The sequence below is a fragment of the Perna viridis genome, chromosome 6 (assembly GCF_037379345.1).
Source record: "Perna viridis isolate PV_CMFRI_1.1 ecotype Kerala chromosome 6, ASM3737934v1, whole genome shotgun sequence".
NCBI classification, from domain to species: Eukaryota; Metazoa; Mollusca; class Bivalvia; order Mytilida; family Mytilidae; genus Perna; species Perna viridis.
In genome coordinates this window covers 47285966-47307373 of record NC_142450.1, presented here as the reverse complement: position 1 = coordinate 47307373, position 21408 = coordinate 47285966, and the positions used below count along the sequence as shown (strand labels likewise).

At 32.2% G+C, this 21408-nt stretch overlaps 1 protein-coding gene across 5 annotated transcripts; it reads left to right on the top strand.

Annotated features, from left to right (window-relative positions):
• The first annotated feature begins 10 nt into the window (after positions 1 to 10).
• Positions 11 to 21368, top strand: LOC148615310 (uncharacterized). 5 transcript variants are annotated; one of them, XM_088590201.1, is made up of 10 exons: positions 11 to 203; positions 10900 to 11085; positions 11500 to 11604; positions 12356 to 12385; positions 13857 to 14000; positions 15221 to 15253; positions 15736 to 15756; positions 16295 to 17107; positions 18197 to 18245; positions 18769 to 21368. In XM_088590201.1, the coding sequence occupies exons 1-8, from the start codon at positions 159 to 161 to the stop codon at positions 17105 to 17107; spliced, it is 1377 nt and encodes a 458-aa protein (XP_088446327.1). In that variant the 5' UTR covers positions 11 to 158; the 3' UTR covers positions 18197 to 18245; positions 18769 to 21368. The 5 variants fall into 5 exon arrangements, with proteins under 5 accessions (XP_088446327.1, XP_088446326.1, XP_088446324.1 ...); XM_088590200.1 differs by having other exon boundaries at positions 13857 to 14183; XM_088590198.1 differs by having other exon boundaries at positions 13857 to 14195.
• Positions 21369 to 21408: the final 40 nt, after the last annotated feature.

The following is a 21408-nucleotide window of genomic DNA, read 5'->3' as shown; positions in this document are numbered from 1 at the left end:
CAAAAACGTTGACGTTCTGTGGTGAGAGACTTACCCGGAATTATTTTATGCAAATCTAGCGAAACCTGAGCCATCCTTACCAGATAACGCTGACTGATACATATACATTTGTGCATTTTCGTAGTAAAAAGTTTATTTGATCTTATATTCCTTTCAAAATGGTAATTAAAGTATATATATCCAGTGTAGCAGGGAGTAGCAAGGTGAGATTAAAAACCATTTTTTTTTCATGAAAGTTTTGCCCCACCCACACTCGGGGCCACAGTCACAGAAACCCACTAATGTCAAATAGATGTTATGTAATTGACAAAGATACATTCCCCCTTAAAATACGCGTGTCTAAGCTTACTTCTTGCCGAGACCTATTAAAGTTCGTGTTTTATGCTACTGCCGTACTGGTAGTACTGCTGAAATCAAGGAATAGTAATAGTAAAATATTGCCCAAAGCTTAATTGAATGTTCATGTCTTCTACTTCTACTACAATCTCCTGACCAACTTCAACATGCTGAAGATAATGTCACTTTTCTTTGTGCATGCTATTTTCAAATTCCAACTAAAACTAGTGAATTTAAACATTAACAATAGGAGTTCTTCGTGATGTAATCACTTACCAGTGATCTGGGGCGCATTTCTTTTACCTGAATCTGAAAAATGTTTCAGTACAATGTTTCAAAAAACAGAAACATGATTCGGTGATTAAAAATACAACATTTGAGAAACTGTAACATGTTTCAGTTTCTATCAAAACAAACATGTTTCAAAAGTAACAAAATGGCTTGGTAGCGAAGCAAAATAATATCGGGACCGGTTTCGGTTTGTGTTTCAGTTTGAAACATCAATCACTTATGTTTCAAATGTTACGATATCATGTTTCTGTTTCAAGTAAAAGAAACAGTGAAACATGAAAATGATTCAGAATCATGTTTCAGATTCGGGTAAAAGAAATGCGCCCTTGGTTTTGGGTGGCAAAAAATCGATTGAGTGGCATGGGGCATCAACTTTAAATCATAACTTTTTCATTTTTAAAGATAATTGAAGAATTCTTTTGGTTCCCAACATTGCAAATAAAATTCTTTTTATCCATGGAATTTTTAAATAAATATTCAGTAATTAGACTATATGTACATAAGGTTTTAATCCAAATTTTATACAAAAATAGAGATAGACATATACATGTAAATATCGCTACAAATTTATTTTTCAAGCGAAAGAGTTATAAAATTCGCATACATAACATAAATTATTTTATCTAAATGAAACATTTTGCAGAACCAAAATTGGATATTAAATAAATAAGTTATAAAGTTTTGAAAATTGGAATTCTAATCATGAAATTGTCAATTGTTTATTTAGTTGTTTATTTGCCAACCAATTTGGCACTTAATGATATGCAAATTAGTGAATATGACATCACTAATGAGATTGGCGAACTCTCCTATAGGATTGAATTTAAAAATAATATGAATCTGAAAATAAACAATAAGAGTGAGTTTAAAACTATATACATTAGTAGATGTTTAATGACTGTAGGTGTAAATTGAACATGTTGAAATGACTTTTGACTGAGTCACTCATAACAATGTTCTCTGGTATACTGTTCCATAATTTGGTGGTTTTTGGAAAGAAAGATCATTGTCTGACTTGTAATTGACACTGAGGAATTTGGAAGGACAATGAGTGTTTCGGGACTGTCTAAGACAGGGATTGACACTAACAGTCGCCCAGTCGCCCGTGGCGACTTAAATTTTTGCTGGGTGACGATAATAACCATTGTTTGTCGTCCGAGTGACGACCGTAATTTTGGTACGTGGTCGGGTTTGTTTTCCGGTTTTTAGGCATACCGGAAATTGCAACTGGTTGAATTTTGCGTACAAATGCAAATAATAAATACCAGTTAGTAAAGACCATGGTAAAATGTGGCGATACATTGAAGGGGTAAAGCCGATTGCGAAGGAACAAACTAAACGATCTCCTGCAGAAAAACGAAAGGTAATAAACTGAAGACAGGGAAATAAATAGTTTATTCCATAATACTTTTAAAATCCCTTGAAAAGAAATGTATTTTCAAACAATTACACATTAAACTAATATTCTGAAAAATTTTCTGGGCTCCTAGATTTTTTAACTTAGGAGCCTGGGTGGCAACCAAGATAAAAAAGTTAGTGTCAATCCCTGCTGAGAGGTGGAATTAACCGGTCTGTTTTGGCAACTAGGGAATAATTGATTTTGTATAATATTATTAATCTTGTCACTTGTGTCTTATCTTCTATGAGCTAGGCTTCTCCAATTTATTGTATCATGAGGTATTGTGGTACCTTTTTGTCACAAACCTATCTGCACACCTTTGAATCATTTCTATTCTGTTTTTGTCATCTATAGTGTATGGATTCCAAATAGAGCAGGCGTATTCCAGTGATGGCCTGACTAGCGATTTATATGCCTGCTCCTTTACCTTGGTGGAACTGATGTTTATATTTCTTTTTAGGAAGCTTAATGTATTGCAGTGATTGGGATTACCGTGTGCCAAGCGCCATAGTTGCATTTTCTCTTAGAATGGCCCATTGAGTGACTAATGTGTCGTGTCATGTGCACGCATTAAGTTTCCATCATTGATGGTGGGGTGTTGTCCACTACTTGTGACAGTAAAAAATGCATGGAGGTGTCTTTTTCAATGCCTAAAAAAATATTAATGATGGTAATTACCAGAATGAAACTGCATTTGTTGTAGAAACTAACTTGGCAGCAAGACACAATTATGAACCCCCTTTTGAAAATATTGATAATGGTGGAGTCATATTTTCTGGTCCTGAAACACCCCAAACAAATCCAAATTCTGATTGCAGCCAAACAAAAAAAAAATTGAATCTTTCCTATCATTTGTGATTTACTACTTTAATAGCCTAAGTGATGGCGGATCTGTGGGCTATGATAACGGACTAGACAATACATTAGTATAAAAACTCAAACAATAGAAAAGAAAAGAGATTTGATGTGACAATTAATTGACACGTTAATTGTTGACTCTTAATAAATATTTGATCTGCAGTGTAAATTAAAGTTTGTTTATGTTACATTTGCAGTGATTTAGCTAGCGCTCGCCATTTTCGCCATTGATGAATGATTTTCAAAAGTGGCGAATTTTTCTCATGCAAGATTCGTCACTTGATATTTTGCTCCCCCCCAAAAAAATATTGGTAAAAAAGCCTCAGATGTTCCCATGACCTCATAGCCAGCACTCCACAGTTTAGTTTAGTTTCCCACTTTTGGCTAGGGATTAAAAATGACATAAATGGAAACCGGTGGTTGCTATAGTGATTAAAAATGAAGGATCTATTGTTGATAAAACATTTTATGAAAAAAGGGGACTTTTAAAAGTATTTTGCAATGTTTTATATATTTTCAATGTTGAAGGGGCTTTTTTTCAATGACAATTTGACTTCATTGTGAAAGTGAAAGTAAGTCAATTTTTCACCATGCTAAATTTAATAAGTGGATTACTAAGTGAAATAGCTCAAAATCTAACCGGCGATGCCCATATGAGGAAGGGGTTTTCGAAGGAAAAAGTTTGAACAGTTTCAGGGGATGAAATAAAAATTGCAGATATTTTGCGGGAAATTTGATATTTTTAAACCTGATTTTATGAACTTTTATTGCAAATTTTCGCATATTTTTGCATGGTTTCTATGGTAATCCTATATGCTGTGGGTAATTTTTTTTCCAGAAAATTTTTACTGCATCCTGAAGGCCTTGGCTAGAGCTATTTCTAAATATATAGATTTACAGATGCTTGACATTTTTTTAAAGTGATAAATGTTACAAAGCATCAGATTACAAGACCAAAATTAGGCAGTTCTACAATACTGTGGAGTGCTGGCTTAAAGGGAGCTGCCTATACCCAGACACATTTAAAAAATTGCTTTACTTCTTAGAAACTAGTGTTTTTATGCTATGCTTTGATACAAGGGTTAAAAAAATGTAACTTATGGTATGGACCTATGTTGTTGTTAGCTAAGAAGTCCCTAGCAACCAATTATGCAGATTTTTTGCAAAGTTAACAGAACAGACATTGAACTGATTCATGTTTGAATATGGCTCTTGCCATCACAAAGAATGAAATATATTTTTAAAAGCTAAATATTTGCGCAGGTTACATGTAAAATAGTTAACCGGGCTACTTTTAAGTGCACAATAAGCAAAGGTTTAATAACCTTAGACCTGGAGTGGGCTTTTTAGTATTTGGTTTTCAGTTCATTCAGATTTCTGTGATTTTTCATGCGATGAGCTTCAAATGCACTATTTTTTTGCATAAAACCTGTGTTAGAAGCTTACAAAACCCCAAATGTAGGGTTTATAAGTATATATAGGTTGTGATTTTGTATGTGTAAAGTGGAAATTTTCATTTAAAAGATGATTATAGCAAAACAGTGAAATGCATATCTGCACTTAGGTATAAGGAAAGTTCTACACTAATGAAGAGGAGATAGCCTAGAATGAGAATGCCTCTAAAATTGTTATCAATTGTCCAATTATGATAAATTTGGTATCATTGTACTCGTAAGAAGGTAAGCTTTCAAGAAATAACTAGAAAATTACAATATTTAATATTGCATTCTGCTTAAGCCAGCACTCCACAGTTTAGTTTAGTTTCCCACTTTTGGCTAGGGATGAAAAATGACATAAATGGAAACCGGTGGTTGCTATAGTGATTAAAAATGAAGGATCTATTGTTGATAAAACATTTTATGAAAAAAGGGGACTTTTAAAAGTATTTTGCAATGTTTTATATATTTTCAATGTTGAAGGGGCTTTTTTTCAATGACAATTTGACTTCATTGTGAAAGTGAAAGTAAGTCAATTTTTCACCATGCTAAATTTAATAAGTGGATTACAAAGTGAAATAGCTCAAAATCTAACCGGCGATGCCCATATGAGGAAGGGGTTTTCGAAGGAAAAAGTTTGAACAGTTTCAGGGGATGAAATAAAAATTGCAGATATTTTGCGGGAAATTTGATATTTTTAAACCTGATTTTATGAACTTTTGTTGCAAATTTTCGCATATTTTTGCATGGTTTCTATGGTAACCCTATATGCTGTGGGTAATTTTTTCCAGAAAATTTTTACTGCATCCTGAAGGCCTTGGCTAGAGCTATTTCTAAATATATAGATTTACAGATGCTTGACATTTTTTTAAAGTGATAAATGTTACAAAGCGTCAGATTACAAGACCAAAATTAGGCAGTTCTACAATACTGTGGAGTGCTGACTTAATTGACAACTTTATTACCTTTCCCAAGCCAATTAGGGTTTTACAATAAACAATCATGACCAATGTTTTGATTGCATCACCTTTGATCACACCTTGCTTGAGTACCTGGTTGAGGCTAATTATCCCGACAAACAAATTAATTAACGGTAATGATTTGTTTGTTGAGCGCTGTGACACGTCCTCAAAGTACTCAAAGTGTCATCGTATGTATTTATAATGGAAAGATGTTTGGATTTTTCAATCACAGTTCGAATCGCAACTATGTCCGCCATTACGAACTATTTTAGTTCGTCGTCACATGACAACGCACCTAAAGGTCAAAAGTCTAAAAATAAGTCAACTACTACAAAGAGTCGCAGTGATCGACTATTAAAGTCAAAATTTAAACCAGAGTGGTCAAAGATATTTCTTTGCAAAGATAGGGCGATGTACTACCATGACTGCCAAGATGCTGGACTTACCAATACATTTTCTATCGGAAGCAACACATTCCTAAAAGATAATATACAGAAGCACATCAACACTGCTGATCATAAACGGGCAGTCCAGACCAAATCCATGAAGCCAGAATTTGAGCAAGGAGTGACTTCAGCCAATAAAACACACGAGTCAGATGTTACTAGCGCACTCAAAAACATATAATGGTTGGCGAGCAGCAACTTACAATGAACATGTTATTATTTATAATATAGTTGTTATAAGTATATGTATATACATGCATGCTGATAAATTTGCGATGGAAAAGAAAAAACAGCACTGAGATTTAGTCTTGGGCAAAAGTGACTAATGGGTTGAAAATCCTGGCTAAATCCCTGCATTTGGTCTTCAATATCTACGTTTAGCCGGCCTTAGCTTCTATTCCAAATTTTGTCCCATTTAAATTGAAAATTTCCCATTGAATTGAAGGGTAAGGGGGCCATAGTCCCATTGGCAAAATTTGAATCCCAATCACTGTACACATAAGTTCCGGTATATTCAATGGAGCGTTTTTTTTTAGGCAAAAACTGAATGAGAAGTGAGGTTATGTAATTTTTAAGTATCAACATGAGTTGTTCCAGAAGGGTCTTGCTTTTACCAATATAGTCCATTAAATGCTCTTCAGAGGTTTTGTTGGAAGTTAATGCACTGACTTTTAAATAAAACTTGTCTTTTAGTCAGTCTGTCAATCTGAGATGAAAGGTTTGCCAATCGTGTCAAATCCGTGGATGATAACATCCAAATTAGCAATTAACAATTTCAGGATAATAAATTAACTTTCAAAGCCTTATACACATAACTTTGTCAATTGACTATTTGACTATTCTTATTTTCCTGATTTCAACTTTGTGGTTTTTTTTTAATTTTGAGCAAAGGGAACTAACTCTCTAACTGGTTTACTTTCTGATTAAGGCAATGGATAGCAGTAGACCAGTAGACTTAAAATTCAATATTTGACTTATTGGAGCTATGGTTAGTACACCACCATCAACCAAAATTTTTATTTCTCCACTCTTCATACTGGAGTTACTCTTGTCCTCCACCTAAGTAAAAACTAGGATAAAACTGCTCCATTTCATTACTTTTCAACTTTTTTTCTGTCCATAAATGAAAAATGTCTTTGAACTGCTAGAACCATTAAATGTACCTTGGTATAAAGCCAGGAGTAGTAAACTTCAGACAATTTTTGAAATGGTGCTCCACTGTGAAGAGTGGAGAAATTAAAATTTGTGTTGACAGTAGTGCACTTGGATACTTTTAAATAATTAATTTCAAACCATTTAGCTACTTACAGAAGTAAAAATAGTTCAAGTCTCAAAGAAAAATGTGTACTGTTTTTCCTTTCCCCAATCAGACTGCCAACCAGGTTTTCTTGTGTTGGTGGGTTATGTCCCTTTGAAAAACTTATATAATGGCATGCATTCTGTAAAAATGAAAAACAACTATATATCCATTTTGGGTTTATAAAATGTTTTATTTAGATAAAATAATGCTTATTTTGTAAGTGAATTGATAATTCTGTTACTTGAAAAGTAATTCAATAGGTAAAATGAGTTTTAATTTGCAGTTTAGGTGAACCAAAATAATTTTTCAATTACCTGTATCTTAAATCAAAGGACTCATGTATTGAATCAATTTATATTGATCGTTTGAATTTTTATGCCTCAAATAATTGTCAAAAAAAGTAGAGATGGTATAAAAGCAGGGATAAAAGGAAAGTAAGGTGATCGAATTCAAACATACTAATACACTAGCTTATTGTTGTAAATGGTTGATATTGAAAGGTAACTCCAATTCACCAACAAAATTTGGAGAGTGTAAAAAACAACATCTTTTGTACAAATAATCCCATCAGACTGAAATTTGAATTCTATCTATATTTATGATTCTTCATGTTATCACCTATTTAGACAGACGGATGGAATGAACTCTTTGATTTATTTAATTTCATCATTCTGATTACCAAAGACATTTAATAAACACACAACAAAATTTGTGATGCATTGTAGCATGCAGTGCGCCAGTTGGCGAAATATTCAAGTTCAGTGTTGGTTTACATGGAACACCTAGATGCATTAATACAAAACATCTAACATACATACATGCATAATAGGGTTTGTAAGTCTTGTTCTGGTTTCAGTTTCCCTTCCGGAATTTCCGATGTTGAATATATTGAAATCCGAAAACCGATCTGCATTTTATTGTTTACTTCTGGGAAATCGAAACGCTGCAATCACAATGCAAAATCTTCTATTTTATGCTTTTCTTAATATTTTTATTATGTAGAACTAGATATTTGTCATTTTTATCAGTATGTATACACACAAAAAAATTTTGCTTTTAATATTGAACCCATTGATGTGTTAATGACGAATCTCCATGCATTTGAATGGTAGACGAGGACCCATTCTCATAAAATCATGGAGTCACATGACGAGACTTACATACCCTATTGAACTGCAAACTACTATTTGGCCTTTCCCAATTTCTAAATTTTCAAGTCGAAATTCAATTTATGATATCCAGGTAGAAACTGTCTGTCAAATCATTCAAACTTAGCCACAATCATTGAAATAAAGCATGCCCTTAGATACATGTCCCTCTCAACTAGCTACAAATTTCTAAGTTGATAAGCTATACAGCTCAAGTCCTACAAGTTACCCCATAGACACTTGTGTGTCATGTAAAAATACTTAGTTTCTGGACACCTAGTTCAGGGGACACGTACATGTACATTGGGATAAACGCCAAAGTCTTTGAATAAAATTTCAACAATTATGTCTGGTGCAGGAAACACTTGTCATGCACCTTTAAGGTCCTGAAGCACATATGGCCGTATCATTATAACACATGGCCAAATAGCCAAATATGATTATAATTATTACAAAAAGCAATATCACCAGACATCAGACGGACACCATTCCTTAGAAATGCATTATCGAAATTCCTATGCCATAGTAAGCTAAGTTTTATTGTTTTTGTTATCTCCGGGCTTCCGATGTTACTGGGTGGTAACCGTAATAAAAATACACGATACAGTTGGTGATAGATGAAGATGGTTTTGGGGTTATGCTACCCTTTTGTTAAAAGTTGAGCAAAAAATTAGTGGCAAATAGTCTGGAACAGGGAGTGTAGTCCCTGTCTGGAACCTCTTTCTTTACATAATTTTCTTGATTAGAACCACTGCCCCCTTTTTGTAAATATACGGATTCACCAGGTCCTGCATGAAATATCTGAGGACAGCTCTTTCAGTTGGCATACAGCATTGCTCTTTCTTTTTCATTTCTATGAATGATGACTATTTATAATCGCAAAGGCTTTTTATTTCTAGCTAAACATCAAATGATTTATTATGGGTCTAAGAACATTGTATTTGTAGGCTACTTAAATATATTGACATATATAATATAATGAACAATTGGTTTATTCAAGTAAATGCATAGAAATAAACAAGTGCTGGTGAGGTTAGAGGTCAACTATTTTTAATTGATTCCTTGTTAATACAAACCAAATTAATCATCATATTTAGTTTGCAGTATAAATTGTTTATTGGGAATTTGTTTATTGGTGTATATAGCATAGAATTAAATATGATATGTAAGAAATACCTCATAAAGTGGATCTTACTACAGTCTTCACTGTTAAGAAATAGTTTGAAGCCCAAGGCTTGTCAAAATGGAGGTGGGCCTGTAAAATTAACTACTACAGGCCAGCAGTCACTTATATAAAAATTCCTGAAAAATGTATTTGGGGCCTGTGAACTGGAAAGTTAGTTGTGAAAACTGTAACTATCTGCTTTGAACCTTAATTGGGTATACCAGTGGGACTATTTTTCTGTTGTAGTGTAAGATGATTTCAGATGCTAACAGGTTTATCAAATCTAAAGGCTCTGGCGACTGCTATATCAGTTCTGATCTTCGATCTAAATTGATAAAAATGAAAAAAATAATTATGATTTACAGTTGATGCCCCATGCAACTTTTTGGACTTTTTGCCAACCAAAATCCATTCATAGGGCCCTCTTATGGAAAAATAAGCCTTCAAATATTTGCTGCAATATTGCTGCAAATACAATGTATTTACTGCAACATTGTAGTAAATGTTCATTTTTCATATGCAAACAAGTTTTCTTGCAAACATTTGCTACAACATTGCCGCAATTACTTGCAGCAATGTTGTGGCAACTATTTGCAACAAATGTTGCAGCTACATGTATTGTTTGCAGGAAAATTTTTATACTTTTAATTACTTTATTTATGAGTACAAACAAACATCTGTTTTTGTTCTACATTTGTACACACCATGATCTTTATAACTTACACATATCTAAAGTATTTTAGTGATTGATTATAAGCTTGTGATCAGAGACTTCATAATGATTTTAAACAGTTCTCATTTGATACAATACATCAAGATTTATCATGCATTTTAAAAAAAATGATTTTTGTAAGGTGTAATTACAAGAAAATAGTTCAGATTTTTTTGTTTACACATACATGTACAAAATTCTAATTGGGTTTTAATTTCAATGTTTATACATGTACATGTTGTAGTTCTTCTTATGTACATCATACATGTACAAAATGTACTACAAATTTTGTACATGTACACTTCTGTCAACACAAATTTTAATTACTCCACTCTCCACACTGGAGATATATGAGTGGAGTCACCATTTCAAAAAGTGTTTATAGTTTACTACTCCTGTCTTTATACCAAGGTATATTCAATGGTTCTAGCAGTTTAATAACAGTTCTCAGTTATGGACAGAAAAAATGTTGAAAAGTTAAGAAATGGAGCAATTTCATCATAGTTTTTACTTAGGTGGAGTTACAGTGGAGTCACAGTGGAGGACATGAGTGACTCCACTGTTAAGAAGGGAGAAAATAAAATTTTGGTTGACAGTAGTGTAAGTTAGCAGTCATGATTTGCTACACATACATGTACTAGTCTTTTTTTCTTGACTTTCTGAAATGCTAGCAGATACTGTAGCTAGAAATGTACTTTTATATCTGATCTAAGTGTACATGTATGTCTGTGTCATATAGTTTATACAAGTAGTTTGTCTCAATATTTTTAGTTGTATACAAAAAAGCCACATCTACTTTTGTACCTACATGTATAGAATTATCATCTACTATCGATTTTTTTGCAGATGAGAAAAGAACAGCAGCACATAAAGGATATATTACAGAGTTTAAAAATTGACTTTGAAGAAATTGACATTTCTGACCCACAAAATGAAGAACCTAAAAAATTTATGAGAGCAAATAGTAAAACTAAGAAGGAAGGAGCAGTTCCTTTGCCACCTCAGATATTTGTTGATGATGAGTATTGTGGTGTAAGTATCAGAGATGAGGCCAAATAAAAAAAATGTGTGTGGTTCTGGTCACCTCAAAGAAAAAAACAGGGTTGGTAGGAAGGGACTTTTATTTTTTTTTAACTCTCCATGCTGCAGTTGTCATTCTCATTGATTAATGCCACCTCACTGACTTCTTCAAATGTTACATATGTAATATAAGTACCACATTTCTTAAACATTGATACTGTAATTGCACAAAAAAATCAAGTACATGTATTTACTGAAATAAGTTAAACATGTATTAATTAACTTGTTACATGTGGATCAGTTACTGTTATACTTGAATGTTCCTTGAAAACCAAGAACACCTCTAAAAAATGTGTGAAGATATGGTAAGGCTACACTGTACACATTGACCTTAATATGACAGATCTTTTTATTTATTTTTTACAGGATTGTGAAGACTTTGACATGAGCATAGAAGAACAAACTATGTATGAATTTTTAAAGATGGCCTCACCAGTAAAAAAGAGTGAAGCAACAGTCACTGTGACAGGGGTAAGGTTAATTTCAATGAATATTTTTTTCTGGTGTAACAAACAGAAGAATATGTGGAAGTATTTACATTAGGTATCAGTAGGTATATATATGCAATGCAGATTGACCTTGTTGGTACTCCCAGTTATTACTCAGAGTAAAATCAAGCCGAGCAAACTTATACTTCAGTGTTCTAGCAAGGATCTGAAAAAAAAAGAGGGACACAGGAACAGGACACTTAAGCTTGTAATGTGCTAGACATATGGTGTACCACAGACTCTCAGATTTATCATATTGTTACAATACACATAGTATATAAAGCATTTGAAGGAAAATGAAATCATCAATGGTATTTTTGTATAGAGATGGCTTAGATGACACTGTTTATCAATACTTGGGTCTTTGAGGACAGGATGCTTTACCTCTCCATTTCTGTATTAGAGAGAACACTGTGCTTTATTTTCAGTTGTTAGAAAATGTTGAATGAGCATGTTTTTTTTAAACATTATCACTACAGATGTCTAAAACCAATATAAGTATAAAAATTAATGAGGCTAACTTAAACTTGCTTTGATTTTCATCCATCCATGAATAATGTAAAGTGTGGATATCTGGACTGGAGGATTATTTTAATTGTTTATTTTTCATGTACATGTATGTACACATGAATTTATTGAAATCTGATTATTTATGGTGTTTTTGGGGTTTTATGTACATTAACATTGTACTTCTACATTACCATTGTACTTCTAATTTAATGATGTATGATCAGGAGGAAGAATGTGAAGAAAAGAAAGACGAGGTATCCATGGTTACCAAGCATGAGCATGAATTACATTTACAGTTCATTCTTAACATGATCTCAATTTATCATATCTCAATTTACAAATTTTATGTCTAATTTTTTTTAATCTTAAGAGATTTGAGTAAAGGTGTCTAATTTATTACCAGTTTACTTTATTCAAGGTGTTTCATTGAAATATATTAATTATCTCTCCAGAATTTTCAGATGATTTCAGAAAAGATTTAATTTTCTATAGAAGAATGTTGACATTTGCGTGCTAGTATGGTACTGATATACAAATGTAGTTAGATAATTTGATTCATCATTTACACCTGAAAGTATAAGTTGACTAAACTTGAATGATTTGTTTTTATTATACTAATCCCTGACATCAACAGTCTTTATAAGGAATACAAATTGGTATAGATAATAGTACACACCAAACAATATTTGATGAGTTTTAACAGCAAGTTGAATTTTTGTCTGGATTTAGATGTGTACATGTTCGTACATGTAGTAAATTGAGCTTAGAGTTTATTGGAGTAAAAGAAGTTAAGCAAAACTAATATACATGTTCAACTACTGTCTGTAAACATCACTATTGAATTAGATATTTTAGATCTGTTTGTTTTATTCAAAACTAAAAATGTTTGGTGCCTGATATGAAGACTGTTTATATGCAGGGTGTTACAGTTCTAGTTATGTTATGTTGTTGGTATTGTTCAGTGTGTGTTATTATAATCCTGCACATTTTAGCATGTGTTAAAAAATGTTTTATGGAGGTTTGAAATAGAAGATATTAATGTATTTTATATTGTGTGTCAAATATACAAGTTATTTAGATTGTTTTTATAGTTTACAGTAAAAGAGTGAGAATAAACATGTGTAAATGAAAGTAATCTCCTTTTTGGATAGGACTAAGATTTTTCAAAAATATGCAATGCAGAATGATTTTATATGTAGTGCATAGATTAGATGTAATGTTTTTGTTTGTTTGCATCTGAGTCCTGTCAGACTTAAATGACCAGTAACTTGATTAGATTTAAGATATTTGTGTGTGTGATTGTAGTATATTTAGCAGATGTGCAATTTGTAATAACAGTCTCAGTGGTTGGAAAGGAAATCAATTTTTTTATGTGAAGTGGTCATTCTTTGTCTGAAGGGGCAAAAGGCTCATGCCCCCTGCCTTCCCAACCCCTACAGTCTTGTCTTCTCATTTATAATTGATCAATCAATTAATAAGTAGTCCAATTCCATGAAAGCCAATAATTAGTGGTAATAATTTTTAGTAAAATTGTGCAACAAATAAAAAAATAAAACCTTTTATATGCTCCCATCGTAATAGTGATTTCAGTTCAATTTGTTACCTTTTCACACATTTGATTACAATAAAATATGAATTTGAAAGACAAAAAGGCCAGGTTTTCTCATGTTTTATCACTGTTCATTTTAAATATTTGGAGAAAATACATAAATATTGTCATCTCAGGAAAAATCAGAGTTGATAGAGGATGTAGCTAAACAAGATGAAGAAAAGGAAAAGGAAGACAAAGAAAATGAGAAAAATAAAACAGAAACTACTGATGAAAATAAAGATGAGACCGAGAAGAAAGATGAAGATGACAAAAAAGAAGTAAGTGATGAAAAGAAGGATGAAACAGTTATAGAACAAAAAGATGACAAAAAGGAGGATGATATTGATAGTAAGGATGGTACAAAAACTGACGAAAAGGAAGAAAGTGAGGTTAAGTCAGATGAATCCAAAGATTATAAAACAGATGAACCAGAAGATAAAAAGGACAAAGCTGAGGAGAAGGTTACCACTGAGGTTGATGGCATGGTTTTATTACCTTGGGTTTTATTTCCTATGACATTTTTTTCTTTCTGAGTGTTTTCATGAAGTGGTCAATTAATGCATGTTACTAGATATGACACATTTTCTTTCTGGATACCTTTTTTTGGAACCTAAAAAAAAAGGCATGCTTTGATTTTGGAACAAGTGACTGCTGTGTGATCTATAAATAGGGCAAGAACTTTCCATTTATGAAAGATGTGTGTGTTCCTGTAGTTTTTGATCAGATGTCCAGAAACCTTATCCAGTATATGTACTCAGCATGGTGTGGACCTTTTCAGTTAAGATTGTTTACTGTAGTACAACATTTAACTGTCTTGTCATGATTTTTGCAGGTTTAAATTCTTTATTTTTATGTTGGTATCAGTACGTTTTACAAATGAACCTATGCCTGTATAGTTATTATAAATGATTAAGTAGTCTGGATCATTGTGTGTGTGTCTGGGTCATTGTGTGCGTGTCTGGATCATTGTATGTGTGTCTGGATCACTGTATATGTGTCTGGATCATTGTGTGTGTGTGTCTGGATTATTGTGTATGTGTCTGGATCAGTGTGTGTGTGTGTCTGGATTATTGTGTATGTGTCTGGATCATTGCGTGTGTGTGTGTCTGGATCATTGCATGTGTGTCTGGATCATTGTGTATGTGTCTGGATCATTGCTTGTGTGTGTCTGGATCATTGTGTGTGTGTGTGTGTGTGTGTTAGCATCTTCTCTTGATTCTGCATGTTTTTATAAAGAAAAATTTGAAATAATGTATTTAATTTTTTATTTGAATACTTTTACATTTGGATAATCTAATTGGAAAGATTTATAAGGAAACTATAAATTTACACACACATAAAGACACATAAGGTTTAGAATCCTATAGTAATACATATAAATTGTCAGATTAAAATCTTCCTAAGTTTTGTCATGTTCATGTTTGTTCTTTTTAAGATAACTGTTTACTATTTCTTTTTGGTTTTTAAATGTATTTACAATGTAAATATTCTTACTTAGGAAAAACCAGTTGAAGAAGAGAAGGAATCCAAGGTAAAAAAAAATCTGAAAAGAGCTTAGATTGAATGCCTGTTATGTAAATCTTTGACCCGAGATACTGCAAATAAAGCATTTCAGGATAAACTTGAAAAAATTTCCAAATAAAATCTACTTAATTAATGTCATTCCCAGTAAAGAAAAGCAACAGAAACTTGAAATTGGATTATTATCACAGGCTGTATCACATATAATTACTGATATGTCTATTGAGTTTTATGAATATGGAAGAATTGTTGATTGTTTTGTTGTTGCATTTATAACATTCTGTTGAATATGAATATTGTATATGTTTGATAGAGACATTTTTTGTGTAGAATTTAAAATTAGCAAATATATATCATGAATAGGTTCATAACGATGGCATAGGTACATGTATCTTATGTAAGGTTAGTCTAAAGGAATATTTGGTTTTATTGATAAGTTTTTATTGATAGTGTGTTGTATATTATATTAAAACAAATTGTATTGCATTACAGGAAGAAGCCAAGACTGAAGAAGTAAGTGTAAGAAATGCACCGTCCTCAATAACATGTTACTAATTCTTAAAAATCTTATTTCTATAGATTGTAGGTCCACTGTTACTAACCAATTATGATTGTGATCATATCTTTATAATGTATATCTTCTTGTCTGTTTTATTAAGTTTACTTTCAACTGAAAAAAAAATAGGTGATTGTAAAAAGCATGCCCCAAATGGAAAGAAAAACAATAATAACATATACATGTACATGTCTATTCATTTCATTAGTTCTAAAACAATTACTAGTATATCAGAAATAGTTTTCACTTTCTCTTGTTCTTTCACCTTTCATTACTTACCTTTCAAAAACTCTCTTTTATAAATAAGATTTACTTTGGAACTTTCGCAGAATCTTGTTACTCTGTTTTTCACTGTCTGAAATTACTTTTATCTGGTCAGTCATTCAACTGGTCAATGTAAAAGGAACATAATATTCACTAAAATATTCACGATTTACTATGATAAACAAGGAACATCCTTATCAAATTCTTAAATTGTTATACTTAATTTCAAAGAAAGATTCAGAAGAAAAGAAAGATGAAGTAGATGAATCTGCAACATTTACCATTTCATCGGATGTAACGATTGATGAACCAGACAATAAAGCAGAAGACACTGTTGATAAAAACACTGAGGAAGAAGCTACGTTTGAGCTCAAGACTGAAGAAACAGTTGAAGAGGATGTGAAAAAATCAGATGATACAAAAGAGGAAACTAAGACAGATGATACTGAAAAGATTGAGGAAAAAACTGAAGAATCTAAAATAGAGGAAAAGGCTGGAGAAAAACAAAAAGAAGAAGAAAAGGTACAGGATTCATCTATAGAGGAATCCAGAATTGAAGAAACTGCAAAACCAGATGAAAAGGAAGCTGAGCCTGAGAAACAAGAGGAAAAAGTTGAACCAGTAAAGGAAGAAGTAACGGTAGAAGAACCTGCTAAAGAAGAAGAATCTAAAGAGGAGGAAAAAAAGGAAGAACCTCCAAAAGAAGAAAAGGTTGAGGAGTCTCCCAAAGTAGAAGAGGCAGTACCAGAGCCTGTGGATATGGATGAGGAGGATAACTCACTAGAGGCCAGAAGAAGGAGGAGAAGACTTGAGAGGGAGAAAAAGGAACGTGAAGAGGCCATGGCAGCTGAAGCAGAATCATCATCGACAAGGAGGAGACGAGGGGAGGAAGCAGAAGAAGAACCATCAGGCTCTGAGTCTTTGGAAGAAAGGAGAAGGCGTAGACGTGAGGAGAGAGCTAAAAGAGAAGCTGAGGCAGCTGGAGAGGAGGAATCAGCTTCAGAGAGGAGACGTCGTCGTAGACGTGAAGTGATGGATAACTAGGTAAAAAGCATGACTGCATGGTGTGCAACATCCAGTTACATCAGTATTGTCTAATATTTATAGAAGAAATAGCTAGCAACCAGCATATTAACAAAATGTAATGTTTTTGTTATGATTGAGAAAAAAAAAAAAAACGGTTGCATGGAGTGCAGTTTACCATAATGAAAGTTATGGATTGTGTAATTATACAGTGATTTAATGGCATGGTGTTAAACAGCAAGTGTTCAGTTTCCAGTTTTTTTTTTTATGTTCAGAAGTTGGACCTCTATCTAGATTAGATAACGACAGTTCAGCATGTAGTGTTATACCATGGAACATAATAACCTGGAATGTTTGTCTGAATGGTGCAGTATTTGTCCTGATTAAAAAAAGATTTCCAGTTGGATGCCATTGGGCCTTCAAAGTGTGTAGATAAGTTTCATGAAGTTTTGAATGTACCAGTTTTCTCAGAAGTAATTAGATGTTGATATGAAAAATAATAGCAGTTAACATTAATCAACTTGTGCAATTTCTAATCTTTTCTTTATTCATATGATGTGCAAGTGTGTTTTAGCAGACGTTTACCATTGATAGTGTTATATAATATTTCAGGTAAATTTTTTATAATGATTTTAGCAAGATATTTCTCTTTAGATACTTAGTATGTGTATAATATGATAGTACTACAACTATGTCATGTACTGTGATTGGTCTTTCAGTTGTAAATAATTTAATATCAAATCTTGTAGTTGAGCAAAATATAAAGTTTATGAAGTTTTAATTTATGTGCATTTCATATATAGCATTGTAGTTTTCAGAGTAAAATTAGTGATTTTAGTTTTTGGTATGACATACCCATGAAAATTGCTACAAACAGTTACTTTTAATAAATATTGTACTTTTCTGTAGGAATTATGTTTGTTTAACCTGCGACATTATCTGTTATATTTAATTGATATAAAGCAACATATGTATTTTAATTGATATTATTCATATGTTCTTTAGTTTCAGATTTTCACACAGTTAAATACAAGGACATTTCATATCAAAACATTATGTTACCAGTATAAATTTTCCATTCAGTTAAATTTATTTTTCTCATTTTTGTAGGGAAAAGACAGTACAGAATAAATATAAGAAAGATCTGAATTTTGTTATGGTAAGTTATTGTATAGTCAAGTAATAGTACGGGAGGAAACTCGTAGCCAACCTTGATCACACTGCAACTTACATGCATGATGAAAAGGGGGCAGTAAATTAGCAATCTATTTGTAATTTTCTGTTGTGTGAGATTTACTTTTTGTCGATCAGTGAATAGCTTTGTTAATGGATGTGATTCTGTGCAAATACTACTTTATCACGTGTGTGCAATATAACTAGATAAAAATGACAAGCCTGACATTTGAAACACTTCATTTTCAGAGTAAATATGAATATTGATATTGATACACATATATATATATAACTTAAAATGAAATGTGACTTCAAAAGACGGATGTTTCTGATGGACTTGAGTAAGGGTTGTTGATTTTCCTTGAAAAGAACTATTTCCTAAGGTTCCAGCAGTCAGGAAGTTATTCATTTTTTGTATATATTCTTAGTTTTGAGGTATGAGAATTGTTAGTGATTTATGTTTTCCAACCCATCATTTCATTCTATATTTAACCATTATTTATTTTTAGGTGCTTTTTATGTGAGTGGATCCTGCCTGTTTAACTCATTCCTACATCACTGACATTATGACCAAGATATATTAGTTGCTAAGGATACGACTCCTTCCATTACATCCATCACTACAGGCAGAAGATCCTAGATGGGTGGCTGCAATATATGATTATAGGTCATTTATCAAGTTACAGTAGTTGTATAAAATGGCTATCGGTTGATGATGTGCTTTTGAATAACCAATGCTGCATTTATACTATTCCTTTTGTCCTCAGTTATAATCTGTTAAAACATTGAAAGAGAAAGTATGTAAAATGGAATTTGTCAGTTCTCATTTTGTAGTTTGAGTATGCCTCTATTTGAAGGTGACCTTTTCCCTTTAAAATACTCATTGAATGTCACATTTAAGAACCTTATGGCATAGTTAGCACAAGTGTCTCTTTATTTTGTTCTATTTAACCATTTGTATTTGCTTAGATGTACATGTATACATACTCAAAGCTTATGTACTGCAAAACAAAACTTTGTAGGAATATGGTCACATTTATTTCTTCATACACATTTCCATTTGATCACTGAGATATTAACAGAGTATGATACAAACTGTCTCCCTATGTTATCATCTGGGGTATGGAACTGCTGTTTTTATATTGCACTTATTAAATCTAACAAATTCACTGTTAGTAATTCTGACAATCCACTGTCAGTAATTGCATATTTAGTCTTTGTATTTGATATTAAAAACAACACTTGAAAAGTATTGAATCTATAATTGTATCTTGCAGATTCTTTAGTATTAAGATTTAATATATTGTTAAAACCTGTATGGATTACTGCGTACAATACATAAATGTGCATTATACACACCAAAATATGGTAATTCAATTAATAAAATTGGGATAAGTACAACAGTTATTAGTAAGATTGAAGTGAATTATAGATAGAAAGATGCATAATAATTTCATGAATATTCATTAGAATAGTATTTTGTTATAATAATACATATTAATCCATGAGTCAGTTGTCACCTCGTTCATTTTCCTCACCAGATTGTCATATATCATGTGGACTGTTAAACCATATATTGTTTTCTGATGGTGGGATATAGAAACAGTTATCAGGTGTTCACTAATCATTCCATTTCTCACTTTGCAATATAGAATACAGCAATGTATTAGTGATATTTGTATGTAAATAATTGCTTAATTTTCTGTCTATAAGGGGTGTATTAGTCTTCAGATAGCTTAACAAAATCTCATTACAATTGGATGATAATCATAGATTTCACCATGTAAGATCTTCAGAAAGTAAGGAGCAAAGCCCACCTTATTACAAACATCCTATCTCTCTAGACAGAATAGTCTATCCCTCCAGACAGAAGTCTATCCCTCCAGACAGAATAGTCTATCTCTCCAGACAGAATAGTCTATCCCTCCAGACAGAAGTCTATCTCTCCAGACAGAGTAGTCTATCTCTCCAGACAGAATAGTCTATCCCTCCAGACAGAATAGTCTATCTCTCCAGACAGAATAGTCTATCTCTCCAGACAGAATAGTCTATCTCTATGTGATCTATTGGTGAGTACTAAGACCAGATAATAAGCCATTCTGGTCACAATCATTTAACTACTGCTGATCTGTTCTGATTTGTCTGACAAGTATTTCTAAACATATTTATGTATCAGTGATACTCAGACTTTGTTTGATCTATTAAAAGTAAAATTCTTAGAAATTCAGATTGAAAGGTATTTGGGAATTCTATCCTCAACCAGTGTAGAAATGTATGTAGACAATGTGGTGTTGAATTCTATTTCATCTTGGTAACTTTTGAAGCATACTCATTGTATGTAACATCTAATATGAAATAACATTGTTTTGATTTTAAATAGGAATTCAAACTGTTGATGTGCTGGGAGTAAAAGAGTTTAAAATGAGTGGAATATTTCTACTTCTATATGTTGTACTAGTTACTAGGTGTTAAAATTGATCCAAAATTTAAGAAAATGATTAAAAAGTAAACCCCTGTTATGGACAGAAAATGCTACAATTATGAACTCTCCCCCTGTTTATAATTTGTTATTGTTAGTTTTTGATTGTAAGTGTGTTATTTTTATCATACAAGCATGGTATGAATTGAACAGTGTCATAAAGAAATGATTTAAATATTTATTTTATGTTTTAGATAGTGAACAGGGGAAAAATTCAAAGGAATGAAAAAGGTATATTTCATGTGATTAGCTGGAGTTTTAAGTGGTTTTTGTTTTGATGTTAGCGTTTATTTGATATTTATAATGAGATAGATTAAAAAATAACAAGAAGAACTCAATCCAACAATTTTCATAAGGTGCCTTGCAATTGACATCAAGTTTTTTTTTTGCATTCTCAATTTTTAATAATATTAAACCCTTTCAGAAAAAGTTCTAGTATGTTAAATTGAGATAATGGTGTATATGATGAGTACTATACTAACACTAATGAATGAATGATAACATTTTACACATGTTTAATTATAGTATTTCTTCCCCTATTACAAGTTACATGCAATTTTTATTTATACAAACTTTATGTATTTTAATGCCATTTTCTTTCCAATAAAGGAAATATAAATTTAAAGGAAATTTCTTCTTTGTTGCCTTCTTATTGTCTGGAATTAAAGAC

Bases quoted from the DNA above. Each gene is read 5' to 3' on its own strand.
- LOC148615310 (XM_088590198.1), top strand. From the start codon at position 159: ATGGTAATTAAAGTATATATATCCAGTGTAGCAGGGAGTAGCAAG. The intron at 204-10,899 runs GTGAGATTAAAA...ATTTTTTTGCAG, and splicing joins GTGTAGCAGGGAGTAGCAAG to ATGAGAAAAGAACAGCAGCA. The intron at 12,386-13,856 runs GTATCCATGGTT...TTGTCATCTCAG, and splicing joins GTGAAGAAAAGAAAGACGAG to GAAAAATCAGAGTTGATAGA.